Source organism: Argentina anserina, chromosome 5, assembly GCF_933775445.1.
Source record: "Argentina anserina chromosome 5, drPotAnse1.1, whole genome shotgun sequence".
NCBI lineage: Eukaryota > Viridiplantae > Streptophyta > Magnoliopsida > Rosales > Rosaceae > Argentina > Argentina anserina.
The window spans coordinates 4,280,183-4,301,727 of record NC_065876.1 but is presented as its reverse complement, the minus strand read 5'-3'; the positions used below and the strand labels follow the sequence as shown (position 1 = coordinate 4,301,727).

The window sequence follows — 21,545 nt, the reverse complement described above, 5'->3', positions numbered from 1 at the left end:
AAATTAGTTATTCTCATAACTAAATTAAACAGAAAAGAATTGATTTAATTATAACCGTTAAGGAATTTATTAATTTAATCAAATATCCGATTACTATTTCGAATCGTCAATGACATTCAATTTCCGATTTAAGTTAGAATCACGCAGCTTCGATTACAATCATCAATTTATGTGCTGACACGAGTTTTATTCGGATCCGCACTAACTTTGTTGATTTTTGGGCCACGTATGCAATTTTATCGGGCTCTTGGTCGATTTAATCATTTAATGAAGATGATTTATTTCATTAAATTTTATGTGTCTACGTGTATAATATGACATTGTGACGTTATTAGATTTATTAGTGATGTACAAGGTTTTGTGAAGCTTCTCACCACCATAACGGAGCTTAAACTTACTACCATACGTAGCACTATTAATCACATTTAGCTTCTTTCTCAAAGATCAAACGAGAGGGTGTGAAAACAGAGCTACTTTGATCGGCGATGAAGGGGAGGGAGGAAGGATGGAATCTGAGCCGGTAAAATTTGGGTGGGTCCGGCGGTGTCTCCAGATTAGGTTACAGTTAATCTGAGGTGTAGGGCCAGGGTTTCTCTGCCTCCTCTCTCCTTAGCAATTCGGACAGTCCCTTAATCCCTCTCTCTTGACCCCTAACCCACAGACCGAACCTCGTCACGTCCTTCAAACCAAATCCCCTTCTGCCCTTAATACCCTTTTACTTAATTAAGAAACAAATTAAACAAAATTCTTTCTAATATTACCGCCCCACTCTACTATGATATAGACAAACCGCCACCCTTACGGACCACACCACCCAACAACGGTTACGGACGCCAACCCCGAGTTAATTTTGTTAAAAATATTTTTGCAGACTTTGAAATGGTTATTCAATGGGGGTGAGAAACTTTATGGGGAACCGGCTCTTTTTAAGAGGCTAATGGAGGGTGGACACGTGGAGAAGAGGTCAGTTGAGCCACGTGGGTCGCGCGGATAAATGCCACATAAAACACTAGCCCTTGTTTTTTTTTTTTTAATATTTTTTCAGAGAGAGGTTGCGTCCTAATCCGTAACCCCATCACGGGTTGGTTTGCGTGACTATGGTGAGGTGAGGAGATGGAACGTTTTCATAAATCATGTGCGAACCCTCATTTTGTACTTTTTTTATTCAATGTTACACTCATTTTGTACTTTTTTTATTCAATGTTACACTCATTTTGTACTTTTTGTTTCATCGTAAAATCTACAAAATTCTTTTTTTTTTTCAGAAAATAATACAAATTCAATTTTCAGTTGATTTTTAAAAATTATGTCTTGTCAAAATTGTAAAATCAAAATTTTAAGTCTGCTCACCTAAGTGACAGTTTTTAACACTCTGAATAAATCTTAATCTATTTTAAATTTACATGAGATTATGATTCAACTTGCGTTAAATAAACCATGTACCATGTTGATGTTATTTTCATTTCGAAGCATTGATCTATTCTTAAGGTGATAGCATGTGTGTACGTAATGATCATTTTAGTTTGAGTCAATATATTTGTGCAAATTGCACTTAAAAAAACTCAACTTATATTAATATCGATGACTTAAAATTTATAATTACGAGTCAATATGAAACATCGTTTATAATATCGGCAACTTAGACAGTATTATCCACAATGTAATATCGTATACGTATGTATGATATGCTTGACCTCTAAATACAACCACCAACTATTGATCTCTTGCTCAAATTTTTTTTTTGGTGTATGGTCAATACTTTGCTTCCAATAGAGTTCATAGGAACTTGGACTCGCTGGGTGCCCGAATAAAATGTCAATAATGGAGGGCAAGGGAGGAGGGAGTCTGGAACACAAGTGAGAAATGTAGAATGGAGTCAATCATATTTGTTGTGAAGAAAAGCAACAAAAAGGAAACGAAGATGGAAGACCATAACACAAGTGGTGAGGGCGATGGGGACATGGCACTAATCAACCCCAATTATCAGGTAATTATCATGTGATTAGGAGGCGATAAGCATCAGGCAAACCAATAATTAGATAAAGAATAGGGAAAAGTCGTAGGAATGGTACCGTGTGGCGTACAGTGTGTGATAAATAAAGTGAAACCTGATTGGGTAAAATTGGGGTGCTGCATGTCGTTTTCTCTTTTCAGTGGGTGGTCTACTGGTCTAGTGGGGTAACAAATTGACTATCATATGATTCATATCATATGGTTGAGAAATTCTTTGCCTTCTAAATCATGGCCCTACGTGTGTTCCTTCATAATCGCGTGATTTTACTGTGACGTTTTTTACCGAGTAGTAAATCTAGTAAAAGTGGAGAGCATGCGCAAGTTTACACGAGCTTGGTGATCGTGTAGTTCTTTATCCAACCGAAACCATAACCAATAATCTTACAAAAATCAGAAGGACTCAATTTGGAGAGTTAATTTGTCTCTAACCAAGTTTAGTTCAACCACGCCTTGGCTACATTGAGTCCCACAAAATGACAGTGGTATGGTGTTTATATGTGAATATTGGCTCATGCAGTCATGCTAACTCATAAACAATTACCACGATAGTTCTCAATCCCAGTCGAGCATTAAAAACGAGAAAGATAGCAAAAACTATGAAGAAAAACTAGAGTGAAGATGATTGTTCCCGTTGACAACTAATTAACCTATATATTGTGGTATATTGAAATTTTTACGCTATACGTGTTTCAATTTAAGGAAGATAGCTCTCTATTATACTTGACTAACAGATCATTTTTAGTTAAATCTTCTCAGTCATGTGTAAACTCAAAATTAAAAAGGAAATGGTCAAACAAAAACCATGAACCCAGAAAATACCAAAGCCTTCAACATGATTCACATGATTTAAGTATGCAGGTGATATCTTCTCAGGTACTTAATAGGTTAGTAACACATTCAATAAATAATCATATACTGTGATTAACATAAGCACTTACCAGCTAACTTACCATCTATGAGGTTCTGAAATGATCTTCTTGATAAAACCACATGGTAGTGGTGATTGCTGATGAGAACCTAGTAAAGGATGATTTTAACTTGCTAAAACAACCTAGAAGGCTAGAACCCTGAGATAAATTACTGCAAGTGAAAATCTTTTCCATTTCTGAGAAACAAGCATTTACTTCATTTCCAGTAAGTTGTGTGTTCATGATCCTTTTTTATGATCCCAAATGCGCTATAAAACTTCACTATGTTTGATACACCTTTGCCATCCCAAATTGTATGATAATCTGGGTATGCATTATGCAATCCTCCACCTCTTCTCCTCCTTATAGAGAAGAGGTACAAAGTTGAAAGTAAGAACCCTTAATGAGAAAGCCCTTGTACAATGTTGGCTTTCCAAAGGCAAAGATCACATATTGCCATCTTCTTGGTCAAAGAAACCTGCTACTACCCTTTAACCTAGATCTGCCTGACTCATTTTAAACTGTTGCCACCAAAGTTTTTATCAGTAATCCATAGCCATTGGCACTAGCTTCAAAAACCAGTGATGTGGGTCTGCAATATATCATTCTCGGTGAGCTGAACTATTCCCACCAAGTCACTAACCCTTTCAAAAGTCAGGAAGATATCATCGAACCATGAACTGTAAAGCAGCATAGATCATGGTTTCCACTTTCCAACTCCTTACATCAAAAGGAAAATGTATTTGCATGCACTTCAAGATCATAACTTTCTCTTCAAAATCCTCATAACAAGGTCATTGTCCAAGCAGCCATTGAGACTTTGAACATACTTGTCTCCCAATAAGTGTTTCACTTTGTTCACGACGAAAAAAACAATCAAATAACCCCTCAATATTTGCAAATCCGAGTTCGTAATATCTTAAACACCCCAGAAAACCCATTCTTCTAAAACTTCGGTTGCAAATGTCAAGTCGTGTCTAGGATCAAAGAAGAGCGAGGCTAGCTAGGTGAAGCCGGTGCCTACTTCAGTTTATAATGCATAATCTGTCACATAATTACTCTCAATGGGCGGTGGGATAATGCTTTCTCATAAAAGAAGTGGCTTGTGTTTGTATATGCATAGCAGCTTACTGTTGTTGGTCACATAGACACATCTGTCTTTGCTTGAACCAAATGTGCTTTCTCTCTAGTCAATTCAACTCATAAACAATGGAGATGATGGGGCTATCATGGTAATGAACTAATGATTCATTAAAAAATAAAAATGAAGAGGATAAATAATGTTAGAATGAGCTGGAACAGCTAGGTAAAACATAACCATGTTACTCATGGTGTGTTAATAACTAGAATTAATCATTAGGATTAGTGCTAATATTCTCCAAACTCTCCTATAAATAAATAATAAAGTTTTGTAACAATTCATTAAACAATCAATACAAATCTTCATATTCAAGTAATAAAACTATAAATGTCTATGAAAATATGACCTTAGGCCAATCATATAGAAAAATTTAACTGAAACTGATCATTTTCGGTGACACATCTTGATTCTGAAGTTTAGATTTAGAAGGATATATATCTCATCACTGTTAATATGTTTTTTTAAGAATGTGTGGTGCTCAAAATCCATCGGAAAATAGTCAAACAAAAACCTTGAATAGCTCGGTAACTACTAAAGTCTTCCGCATGATTCACAAGATTTAAATAAGCAGGTGTGATCTACTTGTAAATGTGACTAGTTGAACAAACACTGGAACAAAATGATAAGTATAATTAATTCAATGGGAAAATATTTATTCCCTGTTGGCCAAAATAGACTACAGAAAACCCAGATAAATCCTCAGATTTCCAGACACCTGGATTGCAGTCTGGTTTTAAAGACAAATGGGATTGTGCTCCCAGCCTCCCACATTATTCAAGCTTATCCTCCAGAAAATTATATTGATTTTTCTAGCCATGATTCCCTGGATGGATATATCTGATCTTATTGGTCTTTCGCGTACACTACAAGGAACCATGACAAAGTTTATTTTGTTCTCTTCTACAACAAAAATTCCTCCTTCTCTTTCATTATTCAATTAAGTCTAATAGGAGTTGGTTTAGGAGTTTAACAACTTGATGCATGAATAATTAGTAACATATGCAGATTGTATATGCATAGGTAAACACACGAAAAGTGTGACTTCACTGTATCACTTTCAATTCTAAATTTTTAATACGAACGGTATCCGGCGTGATATTAGAGCATCTGCTACCATAAGGTAAAATTAATAAGGTATAAGAGATATATGGCTTATCACTTTGACATATTCCTTAGTATCTTTTATAACTTTGGTTTATGAGTTCCCACCATAAGGTATAAATGGTAAGGTATACATAGGGTTTTGGGTTTGCAACGGCTATTATTTATATAAGAGGTGACGATGATCTTCCAGAGTATTAAATTCGTTGATTAGTGATTTCTCTTAATATTTATGCATTATTTAGTTATTTTACTTTTATGCATCAATGTGCGTGGTACTTTTTCCGAGTTTGGAGGTCATCTTCAAGGTTTTAAATAGATCATTAATTATCGTAATAAAACATAGTAATTATTATGCATTAAAATAATTTAGTCCTGATCATATTCAATATTATGCTCATATGAAATAGCTTATTGTGAGGTTCGTGATGGTATATTCGTTATTTATAAAAAAAATATAAACACGATGTTTATGGAGAAAATTAAAATGTAACTAAAACTAAAAGGGATATAATAGGAATATTAAAATGTAAGGAGGATAAATTAAGAAGAAAATGACAAAATAATAAAATAAGAATCTAATTTACCTTACAAAATGGTATGCTATATATGGCATTCAACTGTTCACATACGAAAAAAAAAATTCGGGAAGTGGGAGATGACTTATGGTGGGAGGTGATGGTAAGCTATATTGAGGGTTTTACCTTACCGTAGGAGATGGTCTTACTATGATAATAGTAATTTAACAAACAATCAATGCACCAGGTTATGACACCCACGCGGCTACGGGTTGCACTATTTTTTTACAGTAGTCTATTAGTTTTCGGGTCTGATTGTAAGCGAACTAATTTTTTTAGAACTTGTTTAAATGAAGAGAATAATGAAGTAAGCGAGATACATCAATTGAAGGAGAAGAAGATGATAGACTTGTTGAGAATATACATTCTACATTGGGAATTAGCCAATTGGTTTTTGATGTGAATCTCAAATCACTTTATCATGGTATCAAATTCAAGTTAACCACATCCACATATGAAGCCTAAATAGTCACACGGCTCCACATCACCCAAAATGTTGTCCACGTGTATGACTTGAAAATTCGCCACATGTGTGGGGGCATGTTGAGAATATACATCTTACATTGTGAATTGAGACATACCTATGAGTTTATAAAGGTTTGTCCCACTTTATCCATGACCAATTGATTTTTGATGTGAACCTCATAATACTTTATCACAAATAAGGCGGAAAAAAAATTTATACTCAATGACAATTGAGTAAATAAACGAAAAATATGACATAAGCCGAGTCGAGCCAATATGTAACTGTTCATAAACAGATGAACAGTGCATCACCAAATAATAATTAGGAAATATCAAGCTAACAACAACTATTTTAACAGTCGTTCTATAATCTAACATAAGTACATAACAGCTGAGTTTTAGTGCACTATATATGGCATCTCCGAGGCCATCAACCTCGATTAAGATGGTTATAGATTTTAATTTAGGTCGCATAGAATACCAGAAAGCTGGTCTAATGGATGGTATTGATTCAAAATTTCAAACGGCTGGGAATCCTTCTAAATCTATGCTCCATGTAGAACGGTCACTAAATTAAAAGCACTTCCAAATATGAGCAGGAGCAAAAGCCTGTGATTCTATGCTTTCTTTGATGCCTGGCTTGCCTCCACGTTAAAACCAGTGAAAATGTCCACAATGTGATTGAATCAGGAACAGGATTTATGAAGCTAGTTTTAACCTGAATGATACGTTTGGTGAGAGTATATATGATCCTGCAACAAAATATCTGGTTAGAAATGAAGCTGGACACTTGAAGAAGGTAAGGACGGATTCAGGAACTGTAAGGAAGATCCGATTCCGATAACCCGATGTAGAAGCTAACAAGCTAGTACCAACTTGAATTTCTCTCAACTTTTCTAAGGTAAAAGATCAAACACACTAACTCTAGTACTTTTCAGGCTAAACAAAACTTAAGAATAACTCTAAACTGTAATTGATGAGCATAATTACACCGAACAATAGAATATGAATCCGCTTATCCACCAATATGGAAAAGAGCCTTAAAAAAATCACGAGGACATGCATGGTGAAGTTAGTTTCACTCATGCGATCCACGTTTTCTTCGTTTTCCCTTTTTTTCCTAGCCAAAGATCTGTGAAGAATGTATGCATATGGCTATCATACCCATTAGGCTTGATGGCCAATACTAGTGCATTTTCACGTCACATATAACCCTTAGGCCTTTCTCATTATGATAGAGTTCGAGTTCAAACGTACATTACTGGTTTTTCAACTAAGAGATGCTTATAGTTAAGTGGCCAAGTCAGAACGATTCAATAAGTGATTAATTTTTTCGGCTAATTATCTATATGAAATTTTACTGATGAAATAATCACGAAAGAGACGTATATTTAACAACTTATCCAACTATCACATTCTTATCATTTAACAACAAACACAAGACTTACTCATATAACTTAGAGTGATGAAGACAATTAAGATATCATGATTTTAATTAAAAAATTGAACTATTTCACTAGTTCAGCCATACGTGCAGGCAACAAAAAAGAGAAATGTGATAATGATATTTTCCTCGAGTAACAAGCAAATATTCCTGGATGGAAAAACATTACAATAAGTAATTCAATTATATAAACCCCCTAAGCTAATGTTGCCAACTAAAGCTAACGTTGACCGTCCAAATTAATTTCTAGCAGCTTGGTATTTTTATGATTGAAAAGAAAATATATATACAGAATTACAGATACAACGTTGTGGTTTCCATAACGCTCGGGAGTCGGGACTGGTGCACCCCTTTGTTTTATATAATGTATATGTGTTACGATTCTTGTGCCACTAATCACAGACCATTTGTATAATAATAGGGTTTAGAGGGCTAATGATGATCTATAATTAAGAATGTAATGTCCAGACAAATCCAACACCAACCCATTGCCCCTTGCTGGGAGGTAGCAACATGACTTTTGTTATCGCATAATTACTTGAAAACTTCTACATCATTCAAAGATTTCGTCTTAATGTTTAAACAACCAAAAGGGCAGCCCAAAATGGAGTTAATTGTGTTTTTACCATATTTTGGTAATTGACCAAGACCCAACATTAGTAGAAGCCTAGAAGGGTGACCAAGACCCAACATTAGTAAAACGGTGACCAAGACATTATTTAGTCACACACTCACACTATAAAACTAGTATAAAAAACAAGATGCGAGAGCGCAAATAATTTACAGGGATGAAAATGAAAGATATCAGAAGTGGTGACTTGTAATTATGTAAAAATAAAATAAGTTGATGTTTGAAACGATTCTCATTTCATTTATTTTAGTATCGTGAAACAGAGAGAATATAAGTTTTTCGTTCTCTTAGCATGAAGTAACCGATGCTCACTTTCGCCGTAAGCCTGTAATTTGTTTTTTCTTTTTGCAAACCTCATTTGAGTCATTTCTTGTACATGATTAAGAAGATTATCAGTTATATTTAGCAATAGTTCATGGTTTTTATTTTATTTTGGGTAAGCGTAGAGAGGATTAAAGCGTCGTCCTACAAAAATTTATTGAAAGAAAAAATGTTACAAAGATGAACGAAGAATGACAAACACAATTATCTCTCAACTAATTAAGAAACAACTAACGAAATCAAAAATTAAGAAAACCTAATCGATCTCTATTACAGTAACTCACTATAAAATCTAGAACTGAATCCCATAAGGTAAAACCATCTGAAGAAGCATCGAAATTAGCAAAAACATCAACAGTTTGATTGTCTTCACGAAAAATATGACTCGATCTTATATGCATTTGGGAGATATGATGCAAACAATTAGACTATTCCACACGAAGACTCCAAGAAACTAGTTGAGGAAACTGTAGATAAAGAAGAATAAGAGAAGACTCCACCTCTAAGAACACCCGCACCGGCGAGCAAATGAGGAGGTGGTACTCGAGCACCGACTGGGACCGGGAGGTTTGCTCGAGCAAACCCATTTATGATCTCACACCGGATGAGAGTTGCTCACCCAGTCAACCGGGACGGTTTACTCACCCCTCCACTCGAGCAAAGTTTGCTCCGGCGATTGCTCGGCCGTCAGGCGCGCTTTAATTGTTTTTTCTGTTAGGCGCGTGCATTGTACGCGCTAGTAAAAAATAAAAAAAAATTAACAAATCAATAAATGGCTGACACGTGATTTACCGAATAGGCCAACGGGATGCCTAAAAAGAATGTGGCACCAAATCATATAACCTACGGTCTGATAATATCTCTTAGAGTACTCAATTAAAATATATCTTAAGAAATATAATATAAAGTCTACCCTTGAAGTCTTGAACTCACTGAAGAGTAAAGACATTACAGAACAATACTTGATATAAATGCTTCACCTGAAATGATAACTGCATAACACTTCCAACTAGCATGGGAGCTTACCTCTTTGTCAGCAACTTGCTAGATAGTTCCAAGCTCCCTTTTTTTTTTTGCCCTTCCCCGCTTTTATATTAAACAAAGCTTCATTATGGGTATGCTTTCTCTATCCTAGCCTTCTGCTTCCCCTATTTTCTTTGTTAAAATTTCAAACATTTATTAATACTGTATATATGGGGTTTTGATTTATCATGAATATGAGGCAAAATAGTGTAGAGGCAGGAGAGGGAAGAACTACTCTTTATTGCATAAAGCAGAAGGGGAGGTGTGGGTTTGGTTAAGAGAATTATTGTCTTTTCAGAGAGAATGGGATGTCTTCCCCTCCCCTACTAGGCTTGTTCATCATCATTAACATAGCATCTGAGGGTTTCATTTGCACAGTTTGGTTATATCCCTTTCTTCTCTTGATGTTATTACCCGTAGACTGGTTATTTAAATTCAATATATGTCTGATCGATATAACTTATTTTTATATAGGTTTGTATATGTTCCTTGTCCACATGATGCTGATACGCTTCATAAGGTGTTGATGGAGTGTTTATATAGCTGGAAAATTCATCGCAACCTATCAACATTAACAATAGATAACTGCATTACCAATGATGCTATGATAGATTTGCTTCTTGTGAGTTTGAGATCTAGTTCACTATTAGTTTGTGGGAAGTTGTTTCACATGCGTTGTGCATCACATATTTTGAATTTAATCGTGAAGGATGGGTTGGATGTCATTCGGGAGAGTATAGAGACCATTAGATCTAATGTTGCCTATTGGATGGGTGGCCTAAAGAGAGAAGAGATGTTTGCTAAGGTAGCTAGGCAGATGGGTGTTGGACGCAATAGGAAGTTAGCACTTGATTGTAGGACAAGATGGAACTCCACATTCTTGATGTTGCAGGGAGCAACGCCGTACAAGACGGTTTTTCCAGCTTTAAAGACTCGTGGATATAAGGATGTACCAAGTGAAGATGAGTGGAATCTCGTGATAGAGATTGCTGATAAGTTGCAGATATTTTACAAAGCGACTGAGTTGTTATCCGGTACAAAATATCCCACATCGAACTTGTTGTTCTAAAAAATTTGTCAAATTAAGTTGTCTATATCCAAGTGGCTCGAGTCTGATATTGATGAAGTGAAAGAAATGGCAAAGAAAATGTTGGAGAAATTAGAGAAGTATTGGGGTGTGATCGGGACAATTGATGTTGTTACTATTCTAGATCCTCGGTATAAGCTGAAGTTGATTGAGTTCTATTTCAGGCAAATTTATCCTCATAGAGCTGCATTGGAAGTTGAGAGAGTTAAGAAGCTTGCTTTTGACTTGGCTAGGGAATATAGACCAAGTATTGTGTCTCATGTAGCTGATAACTCGTCTTTACTTGAAATTTCAAGGGCGAGCGATGATGATTTGAGGGATGCCGACATGGATGCCTACGATGCTTATATTGCTGGCTCTAGTATGAACAACGACAAGTCTGACTTAGAGAGGTACTTGGATGAGCCTGTTTTACCAAGAATCAATGATAAGGATTTTGATATCTTATATTGGTGGAAAACGAGTGGGATGAAGTATCTAACCTTATACAAGGTTGCTCGAGACATCTTAGCCATTCATGTATCTACAGTTGCCTCAGAGTCAACATTTAGTACTGGTGGACGGATTGTGAGCCGACATCGGAACATACTTCACTCAAACACAATAGAGGCATTAATGTGTGGTCGAGATTGGTTACATAGTCAGTTACTAGATGTTTCTGGTACATTAGATGACGATATTGATGTTGATGAAGAATGTAGCCTTGGCAGTGATACTGATTCTACCCCACTTCAGAGGCAACCGGCTGATATTAGTAGAGCACACTCTTCCCCTCTATTTTAGTAGTACGTAGTCAATTTAACTCTTGAATTGTAATCTCATTTGATGTTATATTAAAAAGTCATTTATTGAGAGTAATTTCAATTTTACTGAATATTGTCTTAGTAATTTGTTCAAATATGTAGTCATAATAATAATAATAATAATAATAATAATAATATAAAAAATGGGTAAATGAGTGAGTAGTATAATTACCTATTTAGAAATTAGTGGGTATTTATCCATACCTATCAAATTATCATGTGGGATTTTTTTTTAAAAAAGGTACCAGTTAAATGAAAAAAAATATAAGCTACCCATTGAAATTGAAAATAATAATAATAATAATAATAATAAGGTACCCAATAGAAAATGGGTAAATGAGTTAGTATAATTACCTATTTAGAAATTAGTGGGTATTTATCCATACTTATTAAATTATCATGTGGGTAAAAAAAAGGTCCTATTTATAAATGAAAAAAATATAAGCTACCCATTAAAATTGAAAATAATAATAATAATAATAATAATAATAATAATAATAAAGTACCCACATAAAAAATGGGTAAATGAGTGAGTAGTATAATTACCCATTTAGGAATGGACGGGTATTTATCCATACCCATCAAATAATCATGTGGGTATTACCCAATGGATATTACCCGCGATTAATTTTGGGTGGATAATTACCCGTGGGTTTTACCCAAAAGACATAAATGACATCCCTAGATGTGGTTAAGTCTCTAAAGCTCATGGATGAAAGTTTGGTCAATAGCGTTAATTTCAACAGTGATGTGGAAGAGGCTCTGGCAAATGCCATATTCCAAAAGGTAGAATTTTCAGAAGTTTTGAAGTCACTTGATGAAATGGGAGAGCAAGGATTTGTCCCCTGTCTTGTGACATGTAAATCATTAGTTCATGGATTTTTCTACAAATCAGGGAATTTAGAGAAGGCAGGAAGGATTTTCGAGAGCATGCTCAGGTTTAAAAGGGTTTCGGAGTCGACAAGTATAAGCAACTTAATCAATGATGAAGACCAAACTGAGGCTAGCTCTGGGATATCTTGAAATCTAGTTGATTACAGTAGGATTTCTGATTCTAACCTATGGTTCCATGAACCAATGCAAATGCTGGCCGATGCAGGGTGGCAAGTTGTCCTGATGGAAAACTTTGCTTTTGCAATGTGCAGCTTCCTCATTGTGAAACAGGGATTGTGGGCGCCCATTCAACAAACATGTTAGACTCCCTGGTTCTGAAGGTATCATATTCTGAGTTCGACTTGTTTTATTAATAGAAAGACATTTCTTTGCGTGATATCTGTGAAGCCACTGCAGATTGTTGGCTTGAAAAAGTACTTTTATCTTTTCATTTAGTTTTTACCTCTTACTTGAAACAGACATTCATGCGCAGAGCACGCGGAGGGGAGAAAATGGGAAGGACTGCTGATGAGGTAGTCATTTGGAATGCAGAAATTCAGGATGGCTACAATAGGGTGATCACGAAAGGCAGCAACAGTCAGCATGTCGAGACTTGGTGCCAATCAGTGTGACTTGTGTTTAAAAAGAACCACCTGGTCTGGTTGGGATGATGTACTATGCCTGAACAAGCCTGCTTCTTAATATTCATTTATTCCGAATGAGTAGTCATAAATCTTGTATTAGTGGAATGTATTAATGTAATAATGTAGCTGGGTTTAGGAATTGTGGAACCTGTTTTTACTTTTTAGAAATGAAGTGAATGGGAAAGTCAAATTAAAGAGATCTGTCCTCATTTTCTTTTGGTGGCCAGCTTGTTCAATACCAGCATGCTTCAAGTTTTTTTGTACAAGATTCAAGTTTTTTTTTATCTAAAAGATTCAATTTTTAGAACATTATTTTTCAGTGGAGTTAACAGAACTTGAAAAATGGGAAGTTCAATAGCCATTAGTCCTATAGAGTGCTAAAGTCTAAAGACATCCATCTTCAATAAAATGGGAAGTTCCATTCCAGCTATTCCCTCTCATTTGTTGTTACAAAGAGGAAAAATTTAATCAGCATACATAGTAGACAGAGATATTATATCAAGAACCTAAAGAAGCAAATCTAAAATCTGTAATTTAACCAATGAATTCTTCAGCTCTTCGAGCCAGAGGTATGGCTGACATGGTTTCCTTGACAGAATTACATTTAAAATCCTATATACACCAGCAAAAGAATCTACTATCAACCTCCTAAAATTCTATACAGCGAAGCATATGAAGGGAAGTGTTTATGCACATGAAAACAAATCAAATTTCCTACACCTCAAGCCACAAAACTGAACTAATCTACATCTATGAAGAGGGATTGATCCCATGCTTGTAATCTTTTCCGTACCTATAAATTAATTTCTTTTTCCATTAATAAGAACTATCATCTGCCTGAGTTAAGCATAGAAAGCATCCCATTGTCATTCAAGGCTGATTCTGATAGGAGCTTAGATGGTGTTTTACCTTCTCGATCAGTGGCTTGAGGATCCGCTCCTCTGCAATTGAACAGGTAGGATAGCTTGAGAAGCCTTTAACAATTATGTCTAGCATGTCCATAATACATAAACTAAGTATGAATAATTATTTAGAAAATTAAAAGGTTGACTGCAGATTTCTTTCAAAATATGTAATATACTAAACTACTGGCACACTGTGCCTATTGTGTGTGTTGGGGAGGGGAAGTAGTCTGAAACTTGTATATATTAAATGCACTAACAAAGGATTACCTCATGAGAAGCATCTTTGTAATAGCAGGATTCCCTCTCATAACACAATAATGGAGTGGCGTTTGGCCTTTTGAATCAGAAGCATTTATATTTGCACCATACTGTAAAAGTAGCTCTACCATGCCAATATCAGCAATTTGACAGGCTAGGTGAAGCAGGGAACAACCCTGTGGGATGCTTTCTGCAAGGCGATCTTCTCTTTTTCTTGATAAATTTGAACTACTCGAGGATGGCTTGTCTGTAGAATGATCTGCAAACAACCAAATGGATATCACGTTATAATTTCATCCCACTTCGTAACATTAAATGATTCAAAGGGCATACCACATGATACAGCATTAATATCAGCTTCAAAGCTGACAATATAGCGGTAAACAGCTTGCTTGTCATTAGTATAGACACTTTTCCACAACTGTTGCTCCACAGGGTGGAGTTTCTGACTGATCTGTCTGGGGCGAACAAATCGTTTTTCTGCATACTGCAATTAGAGGAGAATATTAGTTCTAGGTCCTAAAAACAACGGGTTTAATAGGCTTATTGTTTAATCTTCTTCATTCTAAGCAAGATCTGTACTCTGTAGTGGCACACAGAAGAATTCAAGAACACACACACACACCAAAATAAATTTAGCTAGTCTCCTATCATCACCTGCACTAATGTATTTATAAAAGGAAAATTTTAACAGGACTTGTCATAAGAGAATACCTTTGCTTGAATAAATCTCTCCTTTACAGAAATCATATCATCATAACAGGGCTTTGTCATAAGAGATGGATCAATTGAATTTCTATCAGACTTGTAAAAACTACAACACATAAACTGACAAGTTATTAGCACAGCAGCAGTATTAGTTTCAGTCATAGAAAATATGCAGTACTTACCCAATAAGAGTATCATCAGCCTGAGAAGTAATTTTTGAAGGCAACATCTCCTCCCAAATTGAGTTCGCATAAGTATTTCCCAGTGATTGAAACAAGGTTAAGACAGAAGGTTCCCATACTTTCACATCAAGTGTCAGTGATCTAACCTGCATCAGAGGTTTTACAAAAGAATTGCGTGAATAAGAAAATTGATGAATGTCCCACCACCAGAATTTCATACACATATGATATACAATTCTCAGACAACTATAGAGAAAAGCAAGCTTTTCTGATGTACTTGCTCTGGATGCTTTAAGTAAACACTAGACAAACCTACACATGTCTATTACGTTAATACCTTCTTGTTTTTCATAAAAATGAGCATACAAAATACTTGTTTAAAACTAGTCTGAATACATCATTGCTTTTCAATTGTCCAGATTCAGATAAGGCACAGACTCACAGTTGAGCAAATTGTCAGAGCCTCACTCGGGTAATTCATTTAAGAAAGAAACTAGGTAATTGACTAGTGAAATCTCTTGATGCTCATTACTCAGAACTATTTGTTGCTGACTAAAACTTTCACAAAATTAACAAGAACATATTTAATGCCGGTATTTTGGCCTCCCTATCAAGCATTAGATAGGTCCTTCCTACCTTGAAATGGACAGGCACTACTGTTTCACAACTACAATAGTAGAATTAGGAACTTGCCTTTGACACATGTACACCAAGATTGCGATGAACACCAGAACATTCGATGCAAATAACAATACCAAGGTTTAAGGATGCCCAATCTGGTTCAGGTGCCCCACAATCAGCACACTTGTCATTACCACATACTCTTCTCAATATCTCAATTGGCTTTTCAGTCTTCACACTCGTCTTATGCGGTTGCAAACTTTTATGGGCACGCAAATAGTTATTAGTGAAGATTCTTGGTGAATGGTCTGCCTGATCGACGTCAGGATAACTTTCTAATGAACAGCTGTCGCTTGCAGAGAAATGATCATCACCACTCATATGGCTGGTTGACAGACGCTGCCAGATAATTGAAAAAAAAAAATCATTACAACACTATGCAAATACAAGACTTGAAGAGTGCACATTATAAAGAGTTACCCTCTCAGGTGCCTGGAAACTCAATAAGGAAGATATTACTCCAGTGATTTTCTCAATCCAATCCATTTGGTCGAGTGCATTCTCTGCCTGCAGCACTGACAAAACTCTCAGAATCCACTACTAGGATATAGAATCAAGGTTTATGATTTATGACTTCATGTATAAATCATACCTGCAAAGTGTAAATTTTCGAAGGTGATATGATTCTGAAGCAGAATCTCAAGTCTGTCTGGTCTGCATCAACCTTTATTGTTGATGTCAGCAAGTTCACAGTGTGACGAGCAACAGATTTTTCATCATGCACACCACCATGATAGTGGGAAGAAAGCCATCGACTCAAAATGCCAGTGCCATTATTGTCAGAGGAATTATTCTTCTGTGGAGAAGTTGACCAATTCCATGGTTTGCGATAGTAATAGAGCATCCCTCGACTATCAAGAATGAAATACCTTCTTTTCCAGTCACCTCTCAGATTGGAGGACCGTTTTGAAAGATATCCTTGACGAATGGTTTGAATCTGTAATGTATTGAATGTAGTCTTTTATAGAAAGTGTTCGAGTAGAAAGTGATGCAAAGGGAAAGAGGGGAAGTACAAGTACCTTCCCTTTGGCAGCAGATTGCATGACTTCCTCGATGAGTTTATTTGATCTTCTAGCCAAAGGCTGCATGTAATCACCACTAATAGAACCATGCACACCACGTAAGGACTGCCTGCTTTCCCTATCAATCTGCCTTCTGTACTCTAGTATTCTCTCATTCAGACACGTCTGTTCCTGGTTTGAACTTTCTCTACTCTGTTGTGCATAATCCAAAACCTGTAAAAAAAACCTCAATACTTGTAGAACATGGACTGCCAACTATGTGTAGGTACCCGGATTGGAAGCAAGAATGCAAGTACTTCATACAAACCTGATGAATATATGGTTCCATTGTGTGCAGTAGCTCATATCCCTGCAAAAAAGAAGAAAAGGAAACAGCTTTCTGATTTTTCTGCTACATTTCTATATTCTGAGCATTTTTGTCCATTTTCATTATTGTATACGTCTTTTGATCAATGCATGAAATATGTAGCTTTGGAAAAGGAAAATCAGCACAAGTCATCTCTCATGGTCTATGTCACTACCTGTTTGAAATAACGAAGATGAGCATCCATCACCCCACTAACAGCTTCATGAAACTCAAACTTCTTTTTGGCCTCAATATCAGAGAGAGCAGTGGCCTGAAGAGACAAGTGAACTACACATATTGAAAGCCTAACTCCTTCTGTACTGTGCCCTTATTTAAACCAAAACATCTTTGTGAAACATATCTTACCAGGTTGAAGCGCGCTTGCTCAAATGAAGATCTTGCATTATTCAGTTCCTGGAATGGTCCTCTACCAAATTAGATATACAAGGATAATGGTCACCCATTCCAAACTATCTAAGTCCATAATGAGTCACAGGTAAATCATTCTAGACATACCTCCTCTATACTAGCAGCTATATCCATCCTAGTGCTTTTCCTCAGTGACAGAAACTTCTCACGAGCCTGTGCATTGGCCATATAATCAGAAGACATGGGTAAGGCTTTAATGATCAAATCCGTTCAATGCCAAAGAGGGGAACTTAACACTACCTGATCAAATATAAGTGAAGTCTTGTCAAAACGCTTTCTGGCTTCCTGCATCAAGAAGATACTTCAGCGTAAAAAATAATTGGTTAGAGAACGAGAGAAAGAAGGCAAACATGGATGATACTAAATGAACACCATGTAATATGAATACCGACATTTGCATATGTTGTGTGCTAACAAAGGTACCTGCTTCAATTATCTCAAGTAAACAAAGGCAAACAAACTTTTTATACAACGCCGGAACACATCATTACGGTTCATGTTTGTTGACTACCCTTTCTCTTGTGTCTATTCGAATTGGGAAACTCCCAGTGTCTTAGTCAATTGCAGTTTGGTGAGCTTGCTCACTTTACCGATCTGGTAGATGTACTACAAGATTATCAGCTATGCTCTATGTGTTTTTGTTTACTGTAGGATGAGGATTCTAGTTAGCACTACGAGATTGCAGGTTAACTTGACAATGGCATACTAGTTACTAAAACCTCTCAATCTATGTTTGTCATATATCAAGGGAAGTGACCAACAGAAAAAGGCAGAATAATAAAAGAAATATGATTCCTGAGCTAGCAACAGGATAAGATGTCATAGAAGATTTTTCAAACAACCTAGAATCTGAGAACTGAGGGGAATTGCAGGGTTCACTGTCGAAAAAGAATCACAACTACCAAGCTTATGGATGCCACCTTGACATAGAATGAATTATAGGAGTATTTTACCTTGAGATCATGGAGGTCAACATTTACAAATTGCAGCAGCCTATCATTTAGCATGTGCTCTACCTGAAAATGATTAAGAGACTTCAGCACAGAAATGCCAATCTGAATGACTCACTAAAATAGAAAACGGTAATGGGATCATGTTGAAATTTTCACCCCTAACTTGACCCTATACGTAGACAAAAGTGGAAAATATGTATCACTCCAGTAAATAATACACACGTCCCATTCAACATGGGGACATGAAGTCCACCAGAAATTTAACGAATAACGTCCCGTGAAATTTATAAATCAGTAAGCATCAGCAGGAAAGACAGAGGTACTCTTGCATCAAATTGGTATATTCCCAAATATCATTCAATTTATGACACAAAATAATTATTACCTGTGACCGCAAAACTTCCTTGTATGTTCCAATTTCTCTCAATGCAATTGTGAATCTCGTCATACATTGGGCTGCACATATTAACTTAAAATGTTAGATGACAAACAGACAGAAGCACTCGTATAAAGCCATGGTTCTCAGATTTCTAAATGCATAACTGAAGTCAAGAAGGCCGGATAAATCTACAAAGAGCAAAACTGATATGAAAGCATTACATGTACTTCAAAAGTTCAAACAAGTTTGATTTATAGTTTTGGCCTTTCCCAAACAGGTTTTAAAATTAGCAGCTCGGAGGAATAAGGTCCTGGGTCAAAATATCCTATACTCATTTCATCCTTTATTGTATTCAGTGAGGTTGCTTCTCCATGACTCTCCCCAATTAACTAGTTTTAAATTGGTTATTTCAATGAGATCAAATATTATCAGTATTACAGTTTCTAAGCAATATCAGCACTAGCCTGACTCTGAGAAAACCAGTATACATGTAACAGTGCTTTTTTCAAGTAAGCATGCTATAAAGGCTAAATCTTATTTCTACAACCATATTTTAGGGAACAAAAAACATAACAGGACATTACCCCCCATAGCTGCAAAAATTGGATCATTATGCCCTCCTGCAAAAGTTTCAAGGGCAGTTGCAAAAGCAATTTCCCCATCATATGCTTCTCCAAGCCCTTCTCTGAAAATTAATGCGTAGTAAAATTCAAAGATGTTTCAAGGGCATCTAGTACATTCATGTCATAGTGAAGGAAACAGACGGTAAAAAACTCATATCAGATTGTAAACATAAGGAGCTAGAGCGTTGATAGTGCAGAACAGATTCACAAGCTTACGTGTACTTTCGACATCCTTTGTAAAACTTAGAACATCTTCCTCTCAGTGCCTCTGCCCCTTCTTCCAAGGCTTGCAACTGTTTTTGAAATGGAGCACATCAATTAGCTTACTCCAAGTGTCTACTATTCAAGCACCGGATGAGCGGCATATATATGGAAATAATGGAATCCATATGTCTAAGAATCTAAACAAAAACCACTCTTGCTATAGTAAATTACTAACTTTCTTCATCTTGTACATCATGGCCGGCATCAACACCATTAAAGATCACATTGCCTAATTATCTCCATCTTTCGCACTATTAACTAAACTATCATATTTTTTACCGTATCCCAAATTTTGGGTGCCTCTTCCTTCCTTAAATTCGGCAGCAGAAAGGTTATTGAATTATGTATTACGCTATCAATGGTTCATCATTTGCGTTATCTGATACCATTCTAAAATGCCACAGCCTCTTAATATTAACCATAAATTTACCAAAAGCTTTGGAATACGCAAACAAGTTTTGAGTTTTTTTTTTTTGCCCATTCTGTGACATTTACAGCTGATCAAACCAGAGAAAGATTGTAACATTATAACAAAACAAAAGAAGAACCTGCTGGCGGAACATTGGCGAATCATCGAGCTTTGCGAAAGTCATGTTGAATTCGGACGCAGAGCTCTTTCTTTCTCCTTGGTATGTCTTCAATTCACAGATAGAGAAGAACTAGCTTGGCAATACAAAAATTTCTTTGCTTTTTTTTTTTGTTGGAAAAAGATATGATTTTTTTTTGGTCAGAGAAGGAGGGGTTTGTGCAGTTGAAGATGAAGGGTGTCTGCGATTTTTCATGGTAATCACTAAAATTAAAAATTAAAACATACATAAGGAAATTACAAGTCACCCGCCTTTTCATTTCAAGCTTCAACTCTCTAATCTAATGTATTAATTAATACCACATAATGACGAGTTTTTTAGTCTATTTTTTGTTTAAGAGAAAACGGCATAAAGCCACTGATATTAATCAAATGAATCATCACCAGACTCTTTTACATCCAAAGCATCAATCTAAACGAAAATACAATGAAGAGAAAACATGCTTGATCGGAAGCAGATTAATGTCCAATACATGACTCATTCGACTAAGATAGCAATAACCTACGTACGTACACGAACCAAACAGAGTGTTTCACAAGTCCATTTGACGCCTGGATCGAGACCGACTGGTGTTACCTTTCCCTCAACAAGCTGAAGCATGATCCCCGTTGCATGTGGTCTGCCCGGCTTTTCGATCTCACCCGGCCATCTCCGAACCAGATGCCATAGGATCCGACACCTTCCCATGCATGCTGCTCTCTCTTCTTGTGTTCTTGTTCCTACTCCACGGGGTCTACCCTTCTTACTGGGAAACTTGCCAGTCTTGGCGCCTTGGTGCGCTATTTCTAAACCACCACCAGCTTCTATGGTAAACCCTAGCTAGCTTCTATGATCTCTATGAACCATTAACAAAAAAAAAATCATTTTCAACCTCCTACTGTCATTCTACAAGAGGTAGAATAATCCAGTAACGAATATAACACCTCATAATCCATCATAATTCTAGCTACGTTTACCCTACTTAAAAAAAAGGTAAATTATTATTATTATTTTTAAATTGAATATATAAATCGTATGAAAACTTTGACTTCAAGAAAAGGCAAGTGAAAATAGGGTTTCAGTCCCATTACAACATGGAAAACACAGAAACCTTTCTATATTGTTAATCCGCAGAAGAGAAGGACTTACGCCTTGGTATGATAGCAAGAAACCCACATTTTCAATCGGAGGAAGAAC

General features: G+C 36.2%; 1 protein-coding gene across 4 annotated transcripts; it reads right to left on the bottom strand.

Annotated features, from left to right (window-relative positions):
- Positions 1-13,525: 13,525 nt before the first annotated feature.
- LOC126793745 (ADP-ribosylation factor GTPase-activating protein AGD3-like) lies at positions 13,526-20,456 on the bottom strand. Of its 4 annotated transcripts, none has more exons than XM_050520359.1 (19): positions 20,331-20,456; positions 19,735-19,811; positions 19,480-19,580; positions 18,902-18,972; positions 18,517-18,579; positions 17,804-17,848; positions 17,651-17,716; positions 17,501-17,548; positions 17,310-17,405; positions 17,096-17,137; positions 16,786-17,001; positions 16,359-16,703; positions 16,187-16,273; positions 15,779-16,105; positions 15,086-15,231; positions 14,910-15,009; positions 14,529-14,682; positions 14,205-14,454; positions 13,526-13,973 (listed from the first exon to the last, which is right to left on the bottom strand). In XM_050520359.1, the coding sequence occupies exons 1-19, from the start codon at positions 20,373-20,375 to the stop codon at positions 13,862-13,864; spliced, it is 2,391 nt and encodes a 796-aa protein (XP_050376316.1). In that variant the 5' UTR covers positions 20,376-20,456; the 3' UTR covers positions 13,526-13,861. The 4 variants fall into 4 exon arrangements, with proteins under 4 accessions (XP_050376316.1, XP_050376318.1, XP_050376319.1 ...); XM_050520361.1 differs by having other exon boundaries at positions 14,205-14,442; XM_050520362.1 differs by having other exon boundaries at positions 19,480-19,575; positions 20,331-20,349.
- Between the last annotated feature and the right edge of the window lie 1,089 nt (positions 20,457-21,545).

What these genes read in the sequence shown, in the direction of transcription:
- LOC126793745 (XM_050520359.1), bottom strand. Translation starts at nt 20,375, where the DNA reads ATGACTTTCGCAAAGCTCGATGATTCGCCAATGTTCCGCCAGCAG. An exon ending in AGCAAGCGCGCTTCAACCTG is followed by an intron (nt 17,406 to 17,500) that starts GTAAGATATGTT and finishes TTGTCTCTTCAG; the next exon opens with GCCACTGCTCTCTCTGATAT. An exon ending in GCTGATGATACTCTTATTGG is followed by an intron (nt 15,010 to 15,085) that starts GTAAGTACTGCA and finishes TATGTGTTGTAG; the next exon opens with TTTTTACAAGTCTGATAGAA.